General features: G+C 46.4%; 2 protein-coding genes across 4 annotated transcripts in view; both read left to right on the top strand.

Annotated features, from left to right (window-relative positions):
- The window catches only part of GFPT2 (glutamine-fructose-6-phosphate transaminase 2), a 45,808-nt gene extending 28,768 nt beyond the window's left edge, over nt 1-17,040 (top strand). The window contains exons 10-19 of one of the 2 annotated variants that reach the window (XM_079915788.1): nt 3,053-3,216; nt 4,652-4,747; nt 4,827-4,924; nt 5,211-5,331; nt 7,975-8,132; nt 8,283-8,397; nt 11,119-11,246; nt 13,250-13,417; nt 14,419-14,580; nt 15,806-17,040. In XM_079915788.1, the coding sequence (XP_079771914.1) occupies nt 3,053-3,216; nt 4,652-4,747; nt 4,827-4,924; nt 5,211-5,331; nt 7,975-8,132; nt 8,283-8,397; nt 11,119-11,246; nt 13,250-13,417; nt 14,419-14,580; nt 15,806-15,850 (1,255 nt within the window). In that variant the 3' untranslated portion in view covers nt 15,851-17,040. Of the gene's footprint in view, nt 1-3,052; nt 3,217-4,651; nt 4,748-4,826; nt 4,925-5,210; nt 5,332-7,974; nt 8,398-11,118; nt 11,247-13,249; nt 13,418-14,418; nt 14,581-15,805 lie in introns of both variants that reach the window. The other variant, XM_079915787.1, reaches the window with a different exon arrangement.
- An 8,742-nt stretch (nt 17,041-25,782) lies between these two features.
- Nucleotides 25,783-26,062, top strand: part of MAPK9 (mitogen-activated protein kinase 9) — a 59,578-nt gene continuing 59,298 nt past the window's right edge. For both annotated transcript variants that reach the window (XM_079917079.1, XM_079917080.1), the window contains exon 1: nt 25,783-25,991. The gene's annotated coding sequence lies outside the window, so the exon portion shown is untranslated. The remainder of the gene's footprint in view (nt 25,992-26,062) is intronic.

Raw genomic sequence — 26,062 nt, forward strand, 5'->3', positions numbered from 1 at the left:
TATAAAAATGAGATTTGATTAAATTGAAAAATTGTTATGTAAAAAAAAAAAAATCAATGTTACCTTATATTCAATGAAGTATGGTAGATGTTTCTCAAAAAAAAAAAAAGACAAATGCTTGAAAGGAGATTAAAGAATTATTTGTAGGCAATACAATTATATACTTTGAAAATCCAGGGCTTCCCTGGTGGCGCTGTGGTTGAGAGTCCGCCTGCAGATGCAGAGGACACAGGTTCGTGCCCCGGTCCGGGAAGATCCCACATGCCGTGGAGCGGCTAGGCCCGTGGGCCATGGATGCTGAGCCTGCGCGTCTGGAGCCTGTGCTCCGCAATGGGAGAGACCGCAGCAGTGAGAGGCCCGCGTACTGCAAAAAAAAAAAAAATAATAATAATCTAAGCATTCTTTGGTTGAGAGTCCGCCTGCCGATGCAGGGGGCACGTGTTCGTGCCCCGGTCCGGGAAGACCCCACATGCTCGGAGCGGCTGGGTCCATGAGCCATGGCCGCTGAGCCTGCGCGTCTGGAGCCTGTGCTCCGCAACGGGAGAGGCCACAACAGTGAGAGGCCCGCGTACCGCAAAAAAAAAAAAAAAAAAAATCCACTTGAAAGGCTGTTAGAAGTTATACTTGTGGCTGGTCAGAGTATAAAGGTATAGAAATTCGACATTCCAGCAGTTGTCACTTTGCTGTCAGCTCAGTGAGGTGGGTGGTAGGGGACCATATCTACCCTGTTCCCCCTCATGTCTCCACAAGTGACTGGCACAGTAGGCTCTCAGCAAACTTTTGTTGAACTAAAAAAGTAATCTATTTACCAGAGCTGAAAAAAAAGTTTTAATCCCTTAAAATAAATTTAAATAAAAATAGTCCAAGAACCTGTTTGGGGAAGACTACAGAAATTTACCATGAGAAATAAGAAGAGATTTGAATAAAGGGAGAGATTCCACATTCCTTGGTAGGAAGCCTTAATATTATTCTGAAAACGTTAATTGGTTTAAAGTTAATTTAATAATTAAAAATTATTTTTAAAGATATTGACTTCTTAATCTGTAAATTCGATGCTATAATTAAAATCCTTGACATTATTTTGTTTGTTTAGGTTTTTGGAACTTAATAAAGTGATTCTATAATGTATTGTGTGTAGATGAAAAAGCATATATTGAAAAATAAGAGTGACCAAGGTGACCGTTTCAGGTACGAAGGCACATAGAGCTCTCGTGACAACAGTGGCCAGCATTGCTGTGCACTTATGGCTGGGCACTGTGCTGAGGGCTTCACCAAGACTATCCCATTTAATAATCACAACAAACCTCTAGTGAAGGCACAGGGGTCATCTCCCAGTTTAAAGCAGAGGAACCCGAGATGGGCTCAGAGGGGTCATGTCTGTGTTGCCCGAGGGCACAGGCTGGTAAGAGACAGGGATGAGGATTCCACCTCAGGTCTAATTCCTGGGCCAGTAATTTTGATGACTGCCATCCATTCTGTAAATTAAAACAGTAATTATATTTAAACATGCAGATGTACACACACAGGTGAATACAAACACACGTATTAAGCACTGTCTGAAGGACAATACTTGTAAGTAGCATTTATCTACTGGAGATTGAATCGGGCCGTTTTTACTTCTTCCTCTTGTTGCCTGTGTTTTCTGCTTTTTATTCAAAGAATGTATATTGTTTAAAATATTTTTTCCAGTGCAGTGGCTTTCCATCCTTCTTTGTCTTTCTTCCCTAGGATCTGGAGACACCTCTCTTAGAACCATAAAACTTGATTATTTCTCTTTTTAACTCTGCATCAGGAGTTTTAAATGCTCCTTTTTCTGCACAGGGCACATGTCGGTGTAGCACTTGGTAGAATGAGGGTTTTTTTCTCCCATGGTCCTTCAGGTACCACCTTCATGGTTTTTACCATATCTATGTACCACCTGTACTATTGATTACCTAACTTTCTTTTTCATTTACCAACTTTTCTAACAATTTTATTTTTAAAAGAAACTTTCTGTTTCCATCTCAAGGGAAAAATTCTTTTTTCCACACAGAGAAAGTTACTATAAAAATAAACACAATGACTGCACATTTCATTAGTGAATAGATCTTATAGTTTGCTTTTAAGTCCCCCTGCTTTTTCTTGCTTTGTGTGTGTGTGTGTATGTAAGAAAAGGAGTCATCTGTCCTAATGAGTTTCCCACTATATGGATTTTGTTGAGTGCCTCCTCCATGTTCTTCTGTTCACCGTATTTCCTGCAAACAGAAGTTTATAGGTGTCTAGAAGCTTGATCTTCAGGTTTGCTTTTTTTTTTTTTTTGGCAAGACTATTTAATAGGTAGTGTGTCCTTCCATCAGGAGGCACTATGTCTCATTGTCTTTTTGTAGTACTGTTAAAATTGATCAGGGGGTTCAAAGATCAGAAGCCTTATCCATCCATTATAAAGCTGCTCTTAGCTTTTCATTTCTTCATTTCAGTAGCCACTGATGGACCTTGATTAGGGCTATTAATGATTAGGAATTCGTAAGTTGATTATTATAATTCTATCATTCCTTCTTTATTAGCTATATTTCTCCTATAAAGAGAAACTTGCCTTCATAAACTGTGGTTATTCTGAAAGGTCATTTGGAAAGGCAAGATAAATGTTTCATTCTTTCGCTTTATTATTCAGAATGTGTTGGTTCCTGAGCATTCTCCAAAGGTGACATTGTTTGGATCCTGATTCGAGGAAAGCAATTATAAAAGGACATCTATGAGATTACTGGGGAAAATTGAACATACTGGATACTTGATGATATGAAGGAAAAACTATTGCTCTTAGATGTGATAATGGTATTGTAGTAGGGTGAAAATAATCCTTGTCTTTTAGAGCTATAAGCTAAAATGTTTACACGTGATTTGATGTCTGGACTGGCTTCAAAATAATTCTGGGTGGAGGGGAGGGGCGGGAGGTATGAATCAATGTTTATATGCCATATCCTAAAATGCTATTCAGTGTTACTGATATGGACCCACGTCTTGTAACTGTCAAGGACAGGCCCCATCTCTGACACCCATATTTTCCTTGCTCCAGCGCTATCATAGAACACACCAACCGGGTCATCTTCCTTGAGGATGATGACATTGCTGCAGTGGCTGATGGGAAACTCTCTATTCACCGGGTCAAGCGTTCGGCTAGTGATGACCCATCTCGAGCCATACAGACCTTGCAGATGGAATTGCAGCAAATCATGAAAGGCAGGTGTCCTCTGAGGGTCCCTGTGCAGCAGCCTCATGGGGCAGGTGCTCTGTGGGGGAGCTCCTGAGACTCTCTGCCCTGTCATGGGTGGGCACTACAGCCTTCCTGCCTGCTGTGAGCACCGGAGTGGGGCTGCAGGTGGTCTGTGGTTCATACATCTCAGGGGATGTGGGGCACCTGGCCTGGCTACTCCAAAGGGGCTTCTGACCATGCCCCGGCACCAGGTCTCCCTGCTTGAACTGACCCCAGTCCATCAACTACCTCCCTTTACAGATTCTCTGGGACACATTCCTACACCCCAGGCATCATTTCTTCTCTGGATGAGAGGCCTGCAGTAACGGGGGACTGTGGACTACTTTCTCCTTGTGAGGGGAGTCTATCTTCCTGCACCCACACTTGTCTCCCTACACCCTCCTCTCCACAGGGCAGCCTGGGTAAACGTTTAAGAACGTGAATCATACCCTCTTATCATGCTGTGTAAAGCCCTCCAATGGCTTCCCACTGTTCTCAGCATAAAACCCACACTCCCTGCCACAGCCCACAGCCATCCACACACAGCCTGGCCCCACCTTGCACAACCCTTCTCCACTGTGCCCCTCCCTGCCCGCCCTGGCTGCCTCACTGTTACTCAGACAGGCGGAGTGCTTACTCCCCTGGGGGTCATCGCACTCACTCAGCTTCGCACAGGACCAGCTCCTTTTGATCATCTCTCCTGAAACGTCACCCCCTCAGAGAGGCCTTCCCTGATCCATATCTGCAATGGCCCGACCCCTCCTCACTTGCTCTGTTTGCTTCGTGGCACTCTTTCTACAAGTTCTCTGCCGAGGGCAGCAGACAGGGACACTGTGATGCTTGGCATCATGTGTGTGTGTATCCCAGAGGACACTCCCGCCTTGTCTGTGGACACCTGTCGACAGGCATCAGGCACAGCACCCGTCGGGGGTCTTAGATGTCATCCGGTTTCATTCACATCAGAGCCCTAGAAATATGTGGCTAAAAAGATTTTTGGTTTTTTGTTTTAATACAGTGTATAGGAGGGAATTTGGTTTAAAAAAAATTGCCTATTTCCTTAGGCTCGCTTAATTTGTACTTCCCTAAGTAGGTGGGTGTTAGGAAGTAAAACATTTTACTTTCCTCTGGCCTTGTTAAGAGGAGCGTGGCCCAGGAAGGCCAGCCATGCATTTGTTACTTACATCCCTCCCTCCCTCAAGTTGCAGGGTCTGATACGCACATTGAAGATAATAATCATACCTTATCTGGCTTGTCACCATGAGTATCAGGTGGGACAATACCTGGAGACACCTTTTGTAATCTGCAGTAGCCTTTACATGTGTCACTGTGACTAACTGCATAACAACTGTTCTTGATTAAAAGCTAAGCAGTGAAAGTGTAACAACATTAAAATTGACATCCTGTTGATGTTTGTTTGACCAGGTAACTTCAGTGCATTTATGCAGAAGGAGATATTTGAACAGCCAGAATCAGTTTTCAATACCATGAGAGGTCGGGTGAATTTTGAGACCAACACAGGTAATCCCTCGTCCGAGCCCTGGGCCAATGCACAATCCCTGTGTCATGTCAGCATTAACACACTGCATGTGTCCTGCAGTGCTTCTGGGCGGCTTGAAGGACCACTTGAAGGAGATCAGACGATGTCGCCGGCTCATTGTGATTGGCTGTGGAACTAGCTACCATGCTGCTGTGGCCGTAAGTGCAACATGCTGGGCCCTTGATAGTGCCTGGGAGGCAGTGTTGGCTAGGACAAGATGAGTCTTAAATGCTGTCATGCATTTGGCCTTCCAAATTTGGTGCCATGAGCCAGTACGAGAACTGGCATGGAGCCATTTCTCCAGCAGTTTGGCCTGTGAATGCCTGAAGTTCCCTGCTCACCTGGACGCAGAGGTTCCATTTCATCAACTGTCTTAGAAGCCCAGCCACCTTTGTCCCTGTACTGTTCATGACTGACTTTAGTCCCCATTCTTGTTGGCTTCAGACGCGGCAAGTTTTGGAGGAACTGACCGAGCTCCCGGTGATGGTTGAACTTGCTAGTGATTTTCTGGACAGGAACACACCTGTGTTCAGGGATGACGTTTGCTTTTTCATAAGCCAGTCAGGTAAGGGTTACAGGTTTTCACTAGTTCATCTCAGGGCTCTGTCCTCTCAGTGACACACCATGCAGCTCCCTCCCTCCTTCATCCCATGAAGTTCTCTGCACATAGACCATGTGCCACAGTCTCTCATGCCCAGGGTCATTCAACCCTCAGAGCCATCAGCTACTGTCCCATTTTATGGGGAGGGCCATGCAGCCAGGTTCTCCCTCCTCCTGCTGTTCCAAGTCCAGGACTTAAGGGACCACTCACCGAGATACTCAGAAATGTGTGCTGGGTTTAAATTAGAGGAAAGTTTAATTCTGCTAGTTGAGAGTCACTTCAAGAACTGTGTGGGCACCATACAGTGCTCACGCAACCCAACAGTGCGAGGCATGGAGAGACATTACTCAGGTGTAGAGAGCCCAGGCTGCCCTCAGCTCAGGAAACTCTGCCTGGGTGGCATTCTAACACTAGGCTTGGGTGTTTGCTCCAGCTCAAGGCAGGACGGAGGGTCAGGGAGATGATCCATGGCCATATGCTTGGAGTCCCCATGAGCTCTAGGAGGATTTTTATATACTGAATTATGGAAAATCCCAAACTTTTATAAAAGAGAGACTTGCATAAAGAAGCACCTAGGCTCAGCAGTTATGTTATGGAATAACTCACCCATCTTGTGTCATCATATCTACTTTAACCCCTCCCCTTCACTGTGTTATTTTAAAGTCAGTCTCAGACATCATGTTATTTCATCCATAAATATTGCAGAACGTATCTCTAAATGATAAAAGAAAAAATATAACACCAATGTCATTATCGCAATTGAAGCATTAACAGCAATACCCTAATATCTTTTTATACTGCTTTCATTATGAAGTTTCAATACCATTTCCATTTCAGTAACAAGCTAAGAAAAACTAACACAGACACAGCCACCATCTAGCTGACCACCTCGTACCCAGGTGCTGCCCTCTGACTTCAGTTGCCACTGTTACCTTTGGGTTTACAATCCCATCAGAGCCTAAAAATGTTTCATGAATTGGTGGAAGCCACTAACCAAAGAACAGAAGTGGTTTTAATGTGAAAATAATGCAGTGGCACCTCCTGAGTGACTTCATAGAAGGGGTTTAAAGTTTCACTTTGTTCACCCCTTTACATTAAATTTTTTTAACTGTATCAAAAATGGGGATGTTGCCGATGAAGATAGAGCACCCCATGAAGATAGAGCTCCCTTGCTCCCATAGGCGCTAAGGGAAGGCCTTGTAGCACCGCAGTTCACTAGACGCAAGTCTGAGCAGAAACAGGAGAGGAGAATTGGGCCATAGTAGCACCAGCCTGCACTGCAGAGAAGTTAGGACAGCACAGCCAAGAGTGGTGGCTCTGTGAACATTGAATGTTTGGTTTTATGTTCTGGATCATATTTAATTTAGCTTGAGTTCTTTAGGACTTACAAACATAGGAAGTTTGTGCTGGTTTGTGCATGAACCTATTTAAGCTTTTTTATAAAAATAATTTGAGTACACACTAGGACAAGAAATGTTTTCCTTTAAAACAAGATCTGTTTGAGAAACACCATTTAGGGGCATTCTTGCTTTTTAACTTAAATCTCAGCCCATTCTGAATAAGGCAGTTTAGAGTCCGAGAAAGGGCACTGGGAGCCAGGCCCACACTATCACCCACAGCTACTTGGCCTTGAGTGAGTGAGGCATTGATTTGCTCCATCTCTGAGTACCTCATCCTCAAGGGAAAATGGGGATGATGCCCCCTACAGAGTTGTCATGAGAGTTCAGTGAGACAGTGGATGAGCAAGCACTCGCCACATAAATAGTAGCAAAATCGTGAATCTGAGAATCAACCAGGGCACAAGGCCAGGCTGTAGTGTGTTGAATAGGAAATGGGAAGTGAGAAAGTGGAGAAGTATTTATAAACCACTCTGTCTTAATATTCAAGAGAAATTAGATTAGAGAAGAGCTGGGACAAGAGAATCTTGAACCATTTTTAGAAAAAATAATCTCACATATTTTTCATGAAAACATCAATTGTAGAACTTAAATGTTCTATTCAACACTTAATCATGAACAAACTTTTAATAAATTCCTTCCAAATTAGTTCCACTTACTAATCAGCTTTCATCTTCTAGTTACATAAATGATCACAATGAACCACATTAATTGCATTACTAAACACCCAAGTGATCGAGTGACTCCCATATGTCTGTGCTGTCAGGGTCCCCACATGGAGGCCCCATCCAGTTGAACAGTTTACCAACTTTCATGAGAAAGGTCTTAACATCCCCTAGAACATGCACTTCACACTGAGTGGTAAAATGAGAAGTGATAAATTAATTTCAACCTTCAAATTCAAATCCCTATGAATGTTTTATTTTCCTATTTACTTTTAAACCTAAAGAACTCTCCTTTTTCAAGATCTGAGTGCTAACTGTGTTTTTGGTATTCATAGCCCTTGAATAAAGAGCATCTTACATTAAAAAAAAAAAAAAGAATCAACCAGAAAAATTGTTGAGCATGCATTTTCCTTTCTGAGCACACACCAACTGTGTCTGGACATCAATTTCTGCCTAAGGGCCAGAAGTAAATGAGTTGGGGGCTGGGGGTTAAGGCTGGCAGAGCCCACATACCTGTGAGCTGAAAAGAAGGACCTGTGTGGCAGGTGAGACCGCAGACACCCTCCTGGCACTGCGCTACTGTAAGGACCGCCGGGCCCTGACCGTGGGTGTCACCAACACTGTGGGCAGCTCCATCTCCCGAGAGACTGACTGCGGAGTCCACATCAATGCAGGACCGGAGATCGGCGTGGCCAGCACCAAGGTAGAAGGAGCCATGTGGGCACCCGCAGGAGGGCCTCTGCTGGGTGGGTGGACAGGGGGCCAAGAGGGGAGCCCAGGAATCTGTCTCGTCTTGAGTGGTCACCACATGTACATCACCCCGGCTCTGCTAGCACCACTGTTTTGTCCTCAGGCTTACACCAGTCAGTTCATCTCCCTGGTGATGTTTGGTTTGATGATGTCCGAAGACCGCATTTCACTACAAAACAGAAGGCGAGAGATCATCCATGGCCTGAGATCTTTACCTGGTATGTTCCAGAGCTAAACTGCTCATTATCAAATCCTGTGGACTGTTCCTGGCTGCTCTCTTACTTGACTCTCTCCCATAAACAATGCTGTTAATCATTCCCTTCTCCTCAAAACTTTTACTTACCACTGAATCCCTGAAGCAGCCCCCACTGGGCCAAGATTAAAGTCCGCACTTGTCACCAGGCCACGGAGCCCTGCACTCTGGGCCCCTGTGCCTCTGACCTCATCGAGCTCCCTCCCCCTCCCTGAGCTGCCTCACTGACCTTCTGATCCTCAGCAATGCCAAGCTCTTTACACCACAGGGCTTTTGCACTGGCTCTTTCCTCTACCAAAACCCTCTTCCTCCAGCTCTTCATATGACTGACGCCTCCCATTACCCAAGTCTCAGCTCAAATGTCACCTCCGGGACCCTCCCTGGCCACCCTAATAGGGGCACTAATCCCCTGCCCATCTCTCTAAAAAACATTAGCCCATTTCTTTTCTTTATAGCACATACCATGATCTGAAATTACCTGTCCTCCTGTGAATTGGCTTGTCTTCCCCAACCGTGTCTGCTCAGTGAGCACACAACCGTGTCTGTCAGAGTCACTGCTGGATGCCAGGTGTCCAGCCAGGGCAGACATTCAGTAGTTGCTCAGGAAATACATAAGAAGGAGTGAATGGCCTCACACCTCTTCCTGGCCCAAACTGCTCCTTCACAGTCTCACCAGACTTTATTCTGGAACCAAGGGCAAACCTCAGAGAAGGCAGTGAGGGAAAGCCACCATGTAACCATACAAGCTCTAGGGGTCTGAATCTGACCAAGACAACATGCTGAAAATTTATTGACAAGAAAAACTTTCTTAACTTTAAGCCAGATAATAATCCTGCAAAAACAGGACTCTGTTCTGCTAGGCAGTTACCAAGATGTAAACCCAAAGGTCCTGGGGTCCCTTTCAGTCAAAACTATTTTCTTAGTAATATGTTATTTATAGTGAATAAGATGCTTTTGCCTTTCTCTCTGTGTGAACATCTGCAAAGGCAATGATGGCCGCCGCTGGCACTTTAGCACATTTCAAGGCAGAGGCATCACACTATTCCCATGACAGAAATGCACATAGCTTCACTTAGGAATGTCTTTGATGATATGGTAAAATGCATTAGTCTTATTAAACTGCAACACTTTTTAATATTCTATGTGACAAATGGAAGGTATGCAGCACCCTGAGGTTGTTCCAGAGAAAAACGCCCTATGATTGATTAACAAGCTGAGTTGGTACTTGGCAGACATTTTCTCAAAAGTGAACCAAGTTATCCTGACACTTTGAGAAAAACAACTGATAACAGTTTTTTGGGGTTTTTTTTGTTTTTTTTTTCGTTGCGGAGCACAGGCTCCGGACGCGCAGGCTCAGCGGCCATGGTTCACAGGCCCAGCTGCTCCACGGCATGTGGGATCTTCCCAGACCGGGGCACAAACCTGTGTCCCCTGCATCGGCAGGCGGACTCTCAACCACTGCGCCACCAGGGAAGCCCCTGATAACAGTTTTTGTTGCTAATGATAACCTTCGAGCTTTCAACCGAAACATGATCTGGAATACTTGTAGCTGTCAGCTCGAGTTTGACCTCCTCCCAATACTCAGAAACATCTCTGATGAGATCACAGTGATTTTAACAAATATGACTTTTTTAAAAAATATTTTATAATGAAATGTGTCCATTTTTAGAAGATTTGGGTAACTCAGTGAACCAATATTTTGCAAATGGCCAATGCAGTGTTATAAAATTATGCACGTGTAAAAGACCCATTTAGGTAAGTGCAAGATAGACAAATACATTTTAATGTAACAAGGTAGGAAAAGTTTGTTGATATGATCTCAGATTCCACATTTGCACCTACCCTTTTAAGAAATTGTCACTTCTTAAGTTTGGTGTACTATCAAAGAACATTCACAATTATTTGAAAAAGTTGTTTAAATATGCCTTCTTTCTCCAACTACAAATCTCTGTGAGGCCAGATTTTCTTCCTGTACTTCAACCAAAAAACATATCACAACAGATTGAATGGGGAAGCAGATAGGAGAATCTGTCTTTTATGAAAAAGTCAGGCATTAAAGATTTGCAAAAATGTAAAATAGTGCCACTCTTCTCACTGATTTTTTTCATTTCATGGGTTTATTATTATTTTTAAATGAATGAATAAGTATCTTTAATTTTCTCAGCTTCTATTCTGGTAAATATTGATAGCTATAACCCACAAAAATAAAGGTTTTTAGAAATTCACAGTAAATGTTAAGAGCGTAAGGGAGTCCTGAGACCAAAAAATTTGAGAAGTGCTGGTCCAACCTACACTGGCTTTGTTTCCAGACATGGCATGTGGCCCAGATGAGGGGCATTAGTATGGAGTGTCAGCTGTGTGGCTGGTCAGCTGGGGATTTAGCCTCTCTGAACCTCTGTTGCCTTGCCTGTAAAATGGAGCTAGAAATAACACTTCCCTACTTACTTATGTGCTCAGGAAAGTATAAACACAAATACGAATCACCATCACAATAAAATCCTGGCCGATAACACAAGCTATTTCCCATAATCTACATTTAAAGTCCTTTGAAACTAATACAAGGAAGGCAAGTGTGTAAGTGATGTGAGTTCTAAAACCTTGTCTTATACACCATGACTTTTCTTTGTGAATCTTGTTTTATAATTGGTGTGACTGGCTCTCCCCCTCTGCTATGTGCTTCACTTAGAGCTGATCAAGGAAGTGTTGTCACTGGATGAGAAGATCCACGACCTCGCCCTGGAGCTCTACACACAGAGGTCGCTCCTGGTCATGGGGCGGGGCTATAACTATGCCACGTGCCTGGAAGGAGCCTTGGTGAGCCCCCTCTGACCAACCCCCACCTCCACTGGCCCCTGCATGATGGCAGGCATGGGAGACACCCCAAGGAACCAGCAGGAAGGAGGGCAGGGCATTGTGCTAGGGGAGGGGAGGGTTTCGCTCACTGACCAGGTATTCTAGCTCTGGCCACACGGAGATGAGGGCTCCTGATCTCCTGAAGACAAAGGGGGCAGGGCAACCTTATGAGAGCCCCTGAGGTGTCAACCTGCACCAGGCTCCATCTGGAATAGCTCATTCTTACCTCATGAGTATCTTCTGAGAGGCTGGCAGTTATTGTTTACATTTTACCCAGGAGCAAACTGAGCCTCCAAAAAATTCATCTTGCTCAAAATTACATAGTGGAAGTGATCAGCCTAAGATTCGAAATCAGGTCCATTTGGACTTTGCTTTTTTCCACTGCCACAAGCAGTCTGCATGGGAGGATTTGGGCAGACCAGAGTTGCAGGGTTGGGTCTCTGTAGAGTGTCCCTCTTACTCCTCAAACTTCCAAGGGGAGCTGGGATCCTTCAGGAATGAGCATTGAAATTCCTGTATTTTTTATATCAGTGATTGGCTGTTTTGCCCACTGCAGCTATAAAGATCCATACCGGCTTGAGAGAAAGCCGTTGGAGTAGGGGTAAGATGCCAGGACCACAGGGCTACTGAGAGGGCGGGAAGTGATGTCCAGGGACCCGAGCCTAGTGCTTGCCCTTTACTCACTATCCACCTGCTGTTTATGGATCAACAAGCAAGGTAAATGGGAGACTGTCACAGGAGACACCCCGAGAAACCAGCAGGAAGGAGGGCAGGGCATTGTGCTAGGGGAGGGGAGGGTGAGGCAGCATTTGGTACCCACACATGGGTATCATCTATAACTCAGCTTGGCTGCCCTTCTCTCCCCGTGGGAACAAGTGGCTGCTCCCCACCACCACCCCCATTTGGAAGAACGATGCCAGTTGTGGGAAACATTCACAGTATTACAGGAAGTGGGGAGTGGGTGTGGGGTACAAGCCATGAATTGCCTGACTGCAGTGAGATTCAACTCCCACATCCTTCCAGTGGATATTCTGACCCCTGTCAAAGGAAGTGAGAGGCCAGGCACACTGCTTCTCAGGGGTAATAGAGGCAATGCCTCGGTGGGGCACACTTTTGGCGCCCCAGCCCCGTGCCTCTGCCATCTGGTGTGGGGTGCTCAGCTGCAGCTCCTGAGTGTGCTGGTGAAAGATGAGTATTCAGCTGTGTCTCCAAGTTAGTCTTGGGGGAAAGAAAGAAGCTTTTACGCTGCTGCTGGCACAAGTCAGTGGCCCCTCTGTGGTGACTTGGGTACCAGCACTTCAGCCGTCTGCGGCATCCAGGATGGAGCCACACTCCTGACAATGTTTCCCTGACCCAAATAAATAGTTCTAGGGAGTTGAGAAATGTTTTCTTCAACACTCTCACCAGTTCAATGACATGGGTTTAATGGTAACTGAAAAAAAATGTGTCTCTCTAAACATAGGGGGAAAACTCCATTAACACCCCAGTGTGTGTGTGATTTTGCTTGATAGTTAAGTTGGAGCAACCCTTTGGAAGTTATTAATGATCTAGAATTGGGGAAGTGATTAATCAGATAATTGAATGAAGGTGTAGAATAAAATGCCATCATTACAAATTATAACTGTTAGGGAGGCCATGTGGCTGGCTACAGAGGGGAAGGGGGAAAGCTAGATTGACACTGACTTGTCCATCCAAGGCGGGTGACTGTGTCCCAGAGCTGGTCTGGGTTCACAGGCTGTGTGCTGGGCTTTGTGCATGCTCTGGACAGCAGCCAGCCCTCTCCCCTGGCCCTGGCCTTTTCGGCTGCCCTCAGTGCTGTTGACCGCTCCATGTGTCCATCTGCCTCTTGGCCCTCAGCTCCCTGCTTCCTGGAATCATTCCTTCCCGCCTCCCCTTTCTCCCCTCTGGCTGATCTGCTCCCTGTCTTCCCAGTGTGACAATGATCCCACCTCGTGTTTCCCCAGAAAATTAAAGAGATAACCTACATGCACTCAGAAGGCATCCTAGCTGGGGAGCTGAAGCACGGACCCCTGGCGCTGATTGACAAGCAGATGCCCGTCATCATGGTCATCATGAAGGATCCTTGCTTTGCCAAATGCCAGAATGCCCTGCAACAGGTCACAGCCCGCCAGGTGAGGGCTCTCTGCCACACATGCCTCCTGTTCTCTTCCACACATGCCCGCCTCACCCACCGTCTGCCGGCATCAGCTATGGGTGTTCCTGCTGGGGAGTAGGCATGAGCACACACTCTCTCCTGGGGCCCCTCATGTGTGGTGCACATTCAGAAAGGGACTGGCCAGCCTGCGGCCATGCCCACAGAAGCTCTTAGGTGAGGCCCAGTGATCCAGATTGCCCAGAGGGGTCCTGGATCCCAGGCATGGAGACCAGAGGAGGTCTGGTGGAGAGCCCTGGGGATAGTTCTGATATTGGCCACCCAGAGTTAGTCAGATTTCACAGGTGAAGGGCACTGTCCTCCACAAGACCGCCCTCACTTCAGCCACTAGCTACAATCTTTGGGTTTCCTAGGCCACCCACACTTCTGACCAACTGGATCCAAATTCAGGAGTTCCCACCACCCCCTCAGTTTCAATAATTCGCTAGAACTTGTAGAACACAGGCTGCTCTCTCTGCCCCGAACATTCTTCCCACACTTCTTCGGGGAGTTGGCCTCTCATCATTCAGGTCTCAATACAAATGTCTCCTTTTTAGAGAGCTCCTCGGACCTCACCACTGTCTCCCAAGCATGTTACGGGGTTTTACCTCCCAGGTGGCTTTTATCTGAAATTCATTGTTATTTATCGGTTTGCTTATTTACATTTTTGTTTTCTTACCACTTGACTATGAGCCCCTGGAGTAAGGGGTAAGAGCTCCTGCTCTTTGCAAAGCACATTGGAGCCACTCACAAATGGGTGCTGCAACCCCCTACCAGGGAAGAATACGAACCTCACCAAAAAAGCCTCCAAACTCTTTGTCCTTTACACAAATCGGATACATCACCTCATCCATAACTCCAGCAAAAGCAAAAGATCACTGTTATGATTGCAATATGTTTATCTCAGAAACTCTGCTGTGTGTGAGGGATTGCTTCTTTCAGAGATGATCTGCATCTTGTGATCACATTTCTCTGTCTTAGGGTCGCCCAATCATACTGTGCTCCAAGGACGACACTGAAAGTTCCAAGTTTGCATATAAAACAATCGAGCTGCCCCACACCGTGGACTGCCTCCAGGGCATCCTGAGTGTGATTCCACTACAGCTCCTCTCCTTCCACCTGGCTGTACTCCGAGGATATGACGTACGTCTAAAAATTGCACATCACCCAGCAAAGGGGAGAGACATAACCCAGAGTTCCATTTGGTTCTTAAATACTTATTTGGCATAAAAATTCATAAGAGAAATATTTACATTTAAAATAACTGTTTTTAAAGTAACTTATACCCCCTGAAAACAAGATGGGAACTGCAAGATGTATGAAGGCCATATTAAACCATAAGCTTCTCACCCAGAGGCAATGTTAATTAGCAAATTTAATATTTTATTCCAGTCTTTTCCTTGTGCCTGTGCATTTTTAAAGATTTTTTTGAGATAATATCAAGGATGAACTTTTATAACTTCCTTTTTAACATATTACAAATATTTTCTCACATCTTGAACTTGTAAGCAACACTTGATCATTGCACAATATTCCACTGCAGTCTTACAACACAGATTTTAACAATTACTTAACCGGTCTTCTATTATTTAAACTGTTTCTAATTTTTTGGAATATCTGCATAAATAACAATTGCAGTGAATTATCTTTGTATATACATCTTCCTCCCACATTAGAAGATTTATCCTCAGTCTAGCAAATCATTCAACATTTTGGAACTCCTATATTGTCGATTTCTGTTCCAGAAAAGAACCAGTTTATGATCTCACCAGAAAGTATGTGTGCAAAGAAATAGTTTTACTACAATTTTGAGAAGCTTTAAAAAATATATATCAATACCAAAAACAATATAACAAACATCCGATGGTATATATACCATCCAGCATTGACATTTGCCAACATTTTGTCATTTTTGTTTCTTCTCTTTTTTAATGTTATTGTAAATGAAATAAGACCCTGTAGATAAAGTTGAAGGCTACTTTATCAACCATCTTCAGTCACATTTCCTTCCCAGTCCCCACCCTTAACCAATAATTTAGTGCATCTACTTCCAAGAAAAGTGAATTTTTAACAGTACAAATTGAGCTAGCTGTTTTTAATAGCATGAATCATATCCTTTTAATAGTGTTAACACTGCGTGACACAGGTGCCCCATAAATATTTATTGCATAAACTAAACATTGTACAGTTCAGTGAAGTTTCTGGAATAAGGAACTGCTTCCAAGATGCAGGTCTCAAGGAGCTCATGGTTGGAGGTGCCCAGGAACACCTGTCTCCTTGTCGTCAAGTACTCTGAGAGTAGGCTTTATAAACACAGTGTGTTGCTGAGACTTGTGGGGTCCTGAGCAGCTACTTTCTGTCATTTTAGGTTGACTTCCCCAGAAATCTGGCCAAGTCTGTAACCGTGGAATGAGAACAAGAGTGTGAGAAGACCATCACCACCTTTAATCTGATTTAAGACCTTTCCCAGTGACATCAAGTGGGAAGAAAAGCTGGCATTCTGCGTGTTCTGAGTAGATTCCAGTAGAGCTTGACAGCTTTGACGTGCCTTGTACCCAAGTGCTTTGCTTACAGCAGATAGTGTTTCTCTGTGTCCTGAAGTTGCCAGAGGAGAAGGGAATCATTGTTTACACATGGGATCTGAGTGGACTTTTCCAATACCGTGCAATAGAGATACAGCTCTCTTCAGAGTAACTGTGAACCTTTTTTAACCAACACTAGTTAGTTTTAAAGACAAAATATTTATAATGACAATTGTATAGCTTTTAAGTTATTTTTCTAGTATGTGGCTTTCTGTAGCCAAGGTAACGCCCAGACCATACCCTCAGGCTACCCAGTGCACCCAGTGTCCTGGCAGGGAGCATTCATCTCAGATTTGAGCACCAGGCATTGCCCCTCTGGACTCCTTTCTCCTTTCCCATCCTCTCTTGGCTGCTCCTGAGTCCTGTCCCCTGACTTCAGGGAAGCCCCCTCCCACCATCTTCCTATGCCTCTTATAAGTCCTGTCAAATCTCAACTCCCTTCATCAGTGTCTTCTCATCTAAATCTCTCCGACAACTTCTCTCTGATCATGGTTCTTTTTAAGATCAGGCAGTATTTTGGTCCCTGCTCCTGCCCATAGTAAAACAGCCTGAAAAATCCCATGCAAGAGAGTAGTTTCAAGAGGGCTAACTTGCCCTCTATTTAAAAGCATGCACAATCAAAGTACTATGCAATTTTAAGACAATAAATACAGTACAATTTTTTTGTCTTGTGCGTGTGGATTTTTGTTATTCTCATTCTTTTCGCATGCTTTTGAAGGCTCCTCAAAACAAACTCAGCAGTGTCTCGTGGGGGCAGCCCTGTTTGTTGGTAGCCACACCCGTGACCTATGTGCTTCTAGGATGAAAATGAGCACTATTTTAACAGAATGGAACAAAATGCAGGAGATTTGGGACTTTGGAATGAGAATCCACTGAATAGCTGTTGGAGGGGGTTGCCCAGAGCCTGAATGAAGCATACAGAGGTGAAACTCAAATTTGTACTTTTTTCCCCCAGTAAGCCTATAAAGTCACCAATTTTATTAATAGAATCAGGCAGGAAGATAGAAAGCCAGAGACAGAATTCTTGTAGAGTTGGAGTTTGGCTCCCTATGAAAGTGCTATCCCAGACAGCTCGAGTGGTGTCTTCATGGCAACTAATTGGTATGTGTAGCTCTAGAATCCCATCAGATCTTTGTTCTGGATTACCTGTGGGCTATTCAGTGACCTTTTTCATCCTATTCTATGCTCTACTCTGTATCACAGGGGTTGGAAACCTGGGAACTACATTTCCAGGTTAAATTCCACCAGTGAGAGACACTTCTGGGAGATTTGAAAGACAGTTTAGAAATTATATTATTCAATGAGAAATTCATATCACTCATTCATATAACTTATTTCTGTGCTGGCAGAGGCAGACAGGAGGTCCTGTTGTGGCCCTTGGCCCCAAAATATCCTCTATGGTGGGGCTCCCTACAACTCACCCATCACTCAGTGCTCCAGGCTGTGGTGGCCACCAGCAGAGCTTTCCTGTGGCTCCTCCAAAATCCTAATTCTGGAGAGTTGGCAGGAACCCAAGGGGCTGTGATGGCATTCTCTGACCTTCCTCCTGCCCTTCTCACAAATTAACAAGTGTGTAAGTCTTGTTGGAAATGCCTGCTCTGGTTTCTGTCTTCCTGACCAAACAATGACCAATACAACTTCAGGTTAGGAGACTACAAACTAGCCAGAACATTTTTATCTGAACAAGGACCAGAAAAATGTATTTCATCCTTAACACCTGAGAGGTGATGACCATCCTGACTTCTGTGCTCATTGTTCCCTTGCTTTTCTTTATAGTTCTACCTGTGTATCTACCCCATACAATAATACTCAAACAATAATACTGCCTAGTCTTGAAATCGGAGGGCAAGCACACACCATTCATGCAAGGAGTGGGCAGCACTGTCCCCGCTGGGCAGAGGCTCCAGGAGGAGGTGAGTGGAGCAGTCTTCGGTCATGGTCTGACCTCCGCTTCTCTGGGAGGTGACAAGGCCCTTTCTGGGGAACTCACGAGCAAGGTCACAAGTGAGTCTTGGAAAACACTGGGCTCTCCACAGTCAGGTGCCTGGCAAGACTGAAGTGTAGACCAGGAGCTGGACATGCAGCAGAAGTCCGGTCAGTGAGAGTGGGCTGCTCTGTCCTTTCTATATCTGAGCCCATCGTGGTCTACCTTCCGCTCTCAGGGAAAAGCTGGAAACTTCTGTGAGTTATATGCGTGTCCTCATCAGAGCCTGAGGGGAGAGACCCTCATCAGCACATGGTCAAGACAAGCCAAGTACTGATGAGAATCTGGGCCAAGTTCTCCTGGGCTTTCTGTCCTCAGGTTAAGAAGATGGACTGATGGAAGGGGGGTCTTGGTGATGACAGTCTATGTGCCAGGTCACACTGCTGCAGTGTGGCTCAGTTGCCCTCCACAGCTGCTGCAGAGCTGTCACCTTGGGATCACCGTTCACCATCCTCCAGGGGATTCTCTCCTCATCTCTCATGTCTCTTGCTTCCTGTCTCTGTGTCTTCCTTCTTCTGAGTCCTTTTTTGTTTTGGTGGAGCACATACTTCTTGAGTAAAGATGCTGGGAGATAAATGTTTTGAGACCTTGCATGTCTGGAAATGACTTTATGCCTCACACTTGATTGAGGGTTTGGCTAATTATAGAATTCTAGGTCAGATAAAAATGTTTCTTTCAGAATCATAAAGGTAATGCTCCCTTACCTTGTTCCCAGTATTGCAGTTGAGGGGTCCAAAGTCACTCTGGTGTGCCTTTGTCAGTGACCTCTTTATTTCCTTCTTTTTGTTCCCTGTGTTCTGAAATATCACAACAAGGGTGCCTTGGATCTCTTTTCATTTAGTGTTGATTTCAGTCTGGTTACTCATGATCTTCAAGTCTGGGATGTTTTCTTGAGTTACTTTTTTATGGATTTCTTTTTGTTTCTCTAGCCTCTCCGTTATTCAGAGGTGAAGCTGCTGAGGGTTATAGCTCAGGGGTAGAGCATTGGACTGCAGAGGTGAAGCTGCTGGAATGGCCTGTAATTTCTTATCCTTTCTATTGTCCATCTTATCTTTTTTCTCTACTCATTGGGAGAGTTCTTCAATTTTCTCTCCCAACCTGTCTACTACCAAGATTTTCCATTTCTGCCAAATGATTTAATTTCCAAGAACTCTTTTTTTGGCTCTGAATATATATATATATATATATATATATATATATATATATATATATATATATATATATATATATATAATATAATATTTTAAATTAACTAAAGCCCATAATTTATTCATATCTTCTTAATTTGTATCTAATTCCCCTTTCCTATTCAAGGACATCACATGTCTCCTTGGGCTCCTTTTGGCTGTGCCAGTTTCTCAGACTTTCCTTGTTTTTGATTACCTTGACAGTTTTTTTTTTTTTTTTTTTTTTTTTGCGGTACGTGGGCCTCTCACTGTTGTGGCCTCTCCCGTTGCGGAGCACAGGCTCCGGATGCGCAGGCTCAGCGGCCATGGCTCACGGGCCCAGCCGCTCCGCGGCATGTGGGATCTTCCCGAACTGGGGCACGAACCCGTGTCCCCTGCATCGGCAGGCGGACTCTCAACCACTGCGCCACCAGGGAAGCCCACCTTGACAGTTTTGAGGACTGTTGCTGGGTATTTTGTATTGATAGAATGTCCTACATTTGGATTTGCCTGGTGCTATTCTTGTGGTTAGACTGGCGCTCTGTGTTTTGGGGAGGAAGACCCCAGAAGTAAAATGCCATTCTCATCACTTCATATCAAGGGTACATACTATCAACATGTTTTATCACTGTTATGTCAGGTGACCCTTGACTGAGGTAGTGTTTGTCGGGTACTCTATTTTTCCCCCCTTTCCATACTGAATTTTTTGGAAGGAAGCCATCATGCCTATCCCACACTTAAAGAGTAGGGAGTTATGCTTCACCTCCGTGAGGGGAGTATCCACATAAATTATTTGGAACTCAGTACAGATTTGTCTGTTCTCCATCTTTTTGTTAAATCATTTATTTCTGTTACTATGAAACTCATGGATATTTATTTTACACTTTGAGTCATAACCCAGTGCTATGTTACTTATTTTGTTGTTTGAATTGTTCCAGCTATGGCTACTGGGAGCTCTTTCAGTTGGCTCTTGTGACATGACCCCTCGTTTGTGTGTGTACTTTGTAAGCACTTCCCTTTCTTGCACTACAACTTGTGCTAGGCTCATCTTGTATATTCCCTGCCCCTGCCCTAGAATCAGCCATTGCTCCAAGGACCCCTGGTTTCCTTTATTTGTGAATGGCATTAGAAAACAAGACCTGGGCTCTGGCTGTGTTTTCACTCCTGGGATGTCATTGCTTCTAGGCCATCTCAGCTGAGAGAGCAAGACATAACTTGTGTGCTGAATTTTTTTAATGGTGGTTCTTGTTACTAGGATGCAATATTTTTTCATACTCTTTGAAGCCTGCAATGATTTTTTTTTTCCTTTGGAATTTTCTTCTCTACATAGTCTCTGTTTCTTTCAAGATGCAGTTTTCTGTTTGATTGTCTTAATTTTCTTTGCCATGTGACCTTGGGCTGTCCAGTCAGATTCAAGGTAGGTGGAAAGTCCTGAGCACACAGTGGGGCTTATTTTGATGCCAAGATTCACTGCCGGTCAATCTGGAAGGGGGCTTGTGGGGGGATGGAGGTCAAGCCTTTGCTTTAGGCTTCAGGGCTGGTCAGACTCCCAGAGAAGAGCTTTCCAGTCCCTTGCCTTTGAGCAAGGGTCCAATGGCTGGTGCTCTGGGAGAAACCTGGAAGAGGAGGGCTGAGGGTCACTGCATTCAGTCATACAGTCATGGATCAACCCCATTTTCATACAGCTCCCATGCCTTCAGCTGTGCCCCCAGCTCAGACATGCTTGTTTTTCTTTAACACCTTTATTGGAGTATAATTGCTTTACATTGTTGTGTTAGTTGCTGCTGTATAACAAAGTGAATCAGCTGTATGTATACATATATCCCCATATCCCCTCCCTCTTGTGTCTCCCTCCCACCTTCCCTATCCCACCCCTCTAGGTGGTCACAAAGCACGAGCTGATCTCCCTGTGCTATGTGGCTGCTTCCCACTAGCTATCTATTTTACATTTGGTAGTGTATATAAGACACCCTGTTTCTTATTACCAGAGAATAAAACCCAGACTTCTGTCTTTCCCAGCTGTTTTCTGCCCTTTCGCCTGCCACGTCCTCACATGAGCCTGACTGACCAGCAAAGAGTGGGAGCCCTGCAAGGGGGAGCCATCAGAGTCCTCCCATGGGGGTTTTCAAACTTGACTTGAGACAGAGGGTCACTCCCCTTGGGTGGTGGAAGAGCAGAAGGTGACATGGAGAGAAGGAAGCTGACACAGAGGAATGGGATGGGTAGAGAGCTTGCCTCTGGCTTTCAAGGCCTCAGCCTGGCTCTCAAGCCTGCAGTACTGAAGCCAGCTCTACCCCCGCTCTCCCTCAGGTGCAACAGTGCAGGAAACTCCCCCAAATTGTCCCCATTGGTTTAAGTGCAATGTGGCTTTCTATAACACACAACTAAAACAGTCCTAACTTGAATCCTTTGGCACATCTCTGGTCCTGGTAAGGGCTGGGGAGAAGAGAGAGGAGGGGTTAATGGACTGCGGGGAGAGCAGGCAAAGTCGAGGGAGGGGGCCAAAAGCAGCCAGAATGAGAACACTCACATACCCTGTGTGTAAGGTCGGCACCCCGCGTTTGGTACTTTGCTCCTTGAGTCCTCGCATCAGGTTGGGTTCACCACCGATGCCCATTCCCCATTGAACTGAGGCTCTCTGAGCCTAATCCCTTGCCCAGAGGAGCACAACTAAGTGGAGAGCCTGACTGGAACCCAGGTGAAGAGGCCCACATGGGATGGGGAGGTGGGCAGTGTCTGCCAGCAGCAGCATCAAGGGCAGGGAAGGGCAGCCAGAAATGCTCTAATGAGGCTTGGCAGAAGCATGAGCAGGCCAAGGGCAGAAGTCCCCAGCCAAGAACCAAGCCAGGTTTTTCTCTCTGACTACTCCTCCTCTCTCACCCCTACATCCTACCTGTAAGACCTGACAATTCCACCTCTTGAACAGTTTTTTTTTTCCTTTACATCAAGTTTGTTTTGTATAATTTACACACATTAAAAGTCATCCTTTCTTAGGTGCACAATTCTGAGTTTTGACACATATATAGTCATATGAGGACCACCATAATTAAAATACAACAGAGTATGCCCATCATCCCCAAAAATTCACTCATGGCCCCTGGGAGTCATTCCCCTCCCCACACTTGAGCTTTGACAACCACTGATGTGACTCTGCTTTTTCCAGAAGGTCATAAATGGAATCATGTATAGTTTTATGTTTGGCTTCTTTCACTTACCATGTTTTTAATACTTATCTATGCTGTGCTGTGCACTCGCCACCAGGCCAGTCCTTTCTGTGTCAGGTAATATCCTACTGCATGGATGTACCACAGTTTGTCTTTCCATTCACTGAATTATGGACACATGGGTTGTTTCTAGTTTTTAACTGTTTTGAGTAAGGCTGGTATGAACATTCACGTAAGCTCTTTGTGTGAACATGCTTTTATTTCTCTAGGGTATATATCGAGGAATGGGATTGCTGGGTGGTATGACAGCTATGTGTTTAATGTTATCTGAAACTATCAAACTGTTTCCAAAGTGGATAAACCATTTTGCTTTTCCACCAGCAGTGTCTGGGAGTTCCATTTGCTCCACATCACCATCAACACTTGCTATTGTCTTTTTTCATACAGCCATCCTAGTGGGGTGTGTAGTGATAGTGGGTTGTAATTTAATTTGAATTTGCCTAAAGTCTTGAAACAGTTTTAAAATCAGATCCTTCCTTTTGACACCTGCTGCCTTGGCCCCAGACCAGACCTCATCTTCTCTTACAGGGACCTTTGCAATAGCTCCCTAATTGGTCTTGTGGTCTTAAGCCCCTCATCCCTGAAACTTCATGTGCCCTAGTGATCTTTCCAAAATAAACATCTAATCACTCTGCTCACTTCCTTTCTTAATACTCCACAACAGCTGCCCTTTACCTCCACAGCCAGGTCTCCACCCTGCGATGCCCCAAGGCCTATTAGGTAAGGGGTGAGTGAAGTTGCAGGCAGATGTGGATAATAGGGAGTTGTGGAGACTGTGGTGAACTAGGGGTCTCACCTAAAGGGGCAGCTGCCACTCAGTTCCAGCTGACTACTATGCGAATCTGGGCCCCATGTTGCCAGAGCTTTAACTATTCAAGAGAAACCAACAATTGAGTGTTTCCAAGGTGAAAGCGCCCAATTTTTAAATGTTGGCAACTAAAAAACTTAAAAAACAAAGAAACAAACAACTCTCAGGGTTAAACAAAGCATATCAGTGAGCTGAAGCCAGCCAATGGGCCTCCGGTCAGCTGTGCCAGTCCACGCACCTCAAAGCCCTCAAAACTCTCCAGTCGCCCTTCTCCATCTCCAGCAAGACTAGGTGATATGTGGTTTCCTGAATATAGCATGCATGTCCTCACTTCTGAATCTCTGGGTCTGAGTGCGCTTTCTGCCTAAAGCACTGGCCCGGAACACTCCTGCTGGCTTTCCAGCCTCAGCTGGGGCTTCCTCCTGTCCAGGAGGCCTTCTTCAACTGCTCCTCTCCACCTGGCAGGCTAGATCAGCTGTCAGTGCTCATGTGTTCCCCCTTCCCCCACCCCTGCAGTTCTCACCACACTTGTGACAGGATCTTCTCTCTTGTTGGCCTCAACTGGAATCCTGTGCACTCTTCCAAGCACAGACCAGCTCCCTGGCCCCCACCCTGTAACCTCAGCTCTATGTCCATAAATGTTCCCTGTACTTCATAAGCCAGAAAAAAGCAGAATCCTTTCAGAAAACTCAGCAGGAAATGTATATAGGTTTGTATGTGTGTACAATGATTTTTGGTACTCACTTTCCATGGGATGAGTGCTGCAAAGTCAGGGCTGGATTGTGTGTGAGAATGGGTGCTCCTTCCTAATCTGAGAAGAAGCACCCATGAGTGCTCCATCGTAAAACCACAGCTCCGACGGTTTCCCATAATCCTTGATGGTGGTAATTTTTGCTCCCTGTTTTCTGTTGTGCACCTGGGGCAGGTGGCAGTAAGGTTGAGTGTGGGCAGGAGCCTATCAGGTGGGCCCTCCTCAATCAGGCAACACTCAGGAGTTACAATTTCAAGCAGGGATGGGCCATACTCAGTTTTAGAAAACTTGTTCTGGTAGCCAAGGTAGGGGTGGCCTAAGGGGGACACTGCACCTGGATCCCTTCCTCTACCCTACCTCTCTTCTGAGGTCCTGGTGCCCCCAGCCTGGCCATGGGTCACAGGCTTGCCAGCTTCCCCCAGTTCTGCCACCCTGCTCCATGCCCCTCAGCCCCTTAACCTGCCCCCTCTGCAGAGTCCTGCTCCTTCCCCCAAGTTTGGCCCCTGCCCTGGCCACCCTGTGGTCCTGGCCACCCTGTGAGGGCTGTTCCTCCTTCACAGTCCACCAGTCTCCCCATCTGCAAAGTCCAATTCCCCTCACCCCATCCACGGACCTCTGAGCTTTTCCCCACTGTGTCCAGCCTCCTTGCCTCACTTCCAGCCTTGCTCATCCAAACACAGATCCGACACCACCTCTCCCATCATTTCACATGACTTCAGACATGCTGGAACCAGATCCAGAGGCTAGAGGGCTGTGGGAGATGCCTCAAAAGAAGGTCAGTGTCTATATGTCAATGCTACTCTCTCTCTTCGTCCCAGCTTACCCTTCCTCCTCCCCGTGTCCTCAAGTCCATTCTCTACGTCTGCGTGTTTAATCCTGTCCTGCCCCTAGGTTCATCAGAACCATTTTTTTAAAGATTCCATTCACTTTGTTATACAGCAGAAACTAACACAACATTGTAAAGCAATTATACTCCAATAAAGATGTTTAAAAAATAAATAAATGAAGTGATCAGGATAAGGGGGAAAAAAAAAAGGTCAGTGTCAACAAACCCCAGGTCCTAGGGGCCCTCAGCACTGCATTCCCTTCCCTCCATTTACGACTCTGCCATTCTCCTCTGAGACAGAAGCTTGAACTCTGCCCCAGGAGCACCAGCCTGTCCTCTCCTGCCCTGTCGCTGACCTGCCGAGGATACTTGTCTGCACATGGCCACCTCCTCGCATCTCCGTCCCCGACTTCTGGGAGCACCCCTACAAACTCGTTCACGGTGAGCAGAGGAATCCAAGGTCCTCTCCTCTCGTCCCCACTCCCTCGCCGCCTCCGCCTCCCGGTCCTGGACGCCAAGGCCCCAGCTTCCCTCGCCCTGGCTGGCCCTCGCCCTCACCCTCACCCCGGGTTTCCCCCAAATGGACCGGCTCCGTCTCCCTCCAGGCCGACTCGCCGCTGCCAGTCTGCACCTGCAGCCCTGTGGCCCGGCTTTCGGTCCCGCCAGCCCGCCCTCTCCACCGTCTCCCGGCTCCGTGTTCGGCCGCCGCGCCGTGGGCCCCTGTGGGGGCAACGAGCTCAGCTAGCTCGCCGAACAGTGCCTGCGTCAATAAGGCGCGGATCCGATCTGCTGCGCTACCTTCGAGCGCCGCTCACCAGTCACTGAGGGCCCTGGCTCCGCCGGCCGCCCCGCCCGAGCCGCCCGGCAGTAGTTCGTCCCCACCACCCCGCGCGCGATTGGCTGCACCAGTCCGACTTACCGCGCGCCGATTGGTCGGCGCGCGGGTCGGTCAGGCCGAGCGCCGCTGCGGCGGCGGCGGCGGAGGAGAAGAGAGCCAGACCGGAAGGGATCTAAGCGCTCCGGCGCCCCTCACACCCACTGCGGCGGCGGCGGCGGCGGCGGCGGCAGCGGCGACGGCGGCGGGGCGGAGCGGAGCAGAGCGGGGCGGGGCGACCGGCCGAGCCCCGGGCAGCGGAGCCGCGAGCCGCCAGCGCGCAGCGCCGCCAGTCCGCCCGCCTGCCCTCTCCTCTTGGCGCGGCGGCGGGGAGGCGAGGTGAGCCCGGCGGGCGGGTTAGGCCCAGCGGGGACTCTCGGGCCGAGCCTCGCTGGGGAGGGACGGCGGGA

This window comes from Stenella coeruleoalba (assembly GCF_951394435.1).
Source record: "Stenella coeruleoalba genome assembly, chromosome: 3".
NCBI classification, from domain to species: Eukaryota; Metazoa; Chordata; class Mammalia; order Artiodactyla; family Delphinidae; genus Stenella; species Stenella coeruleoalba.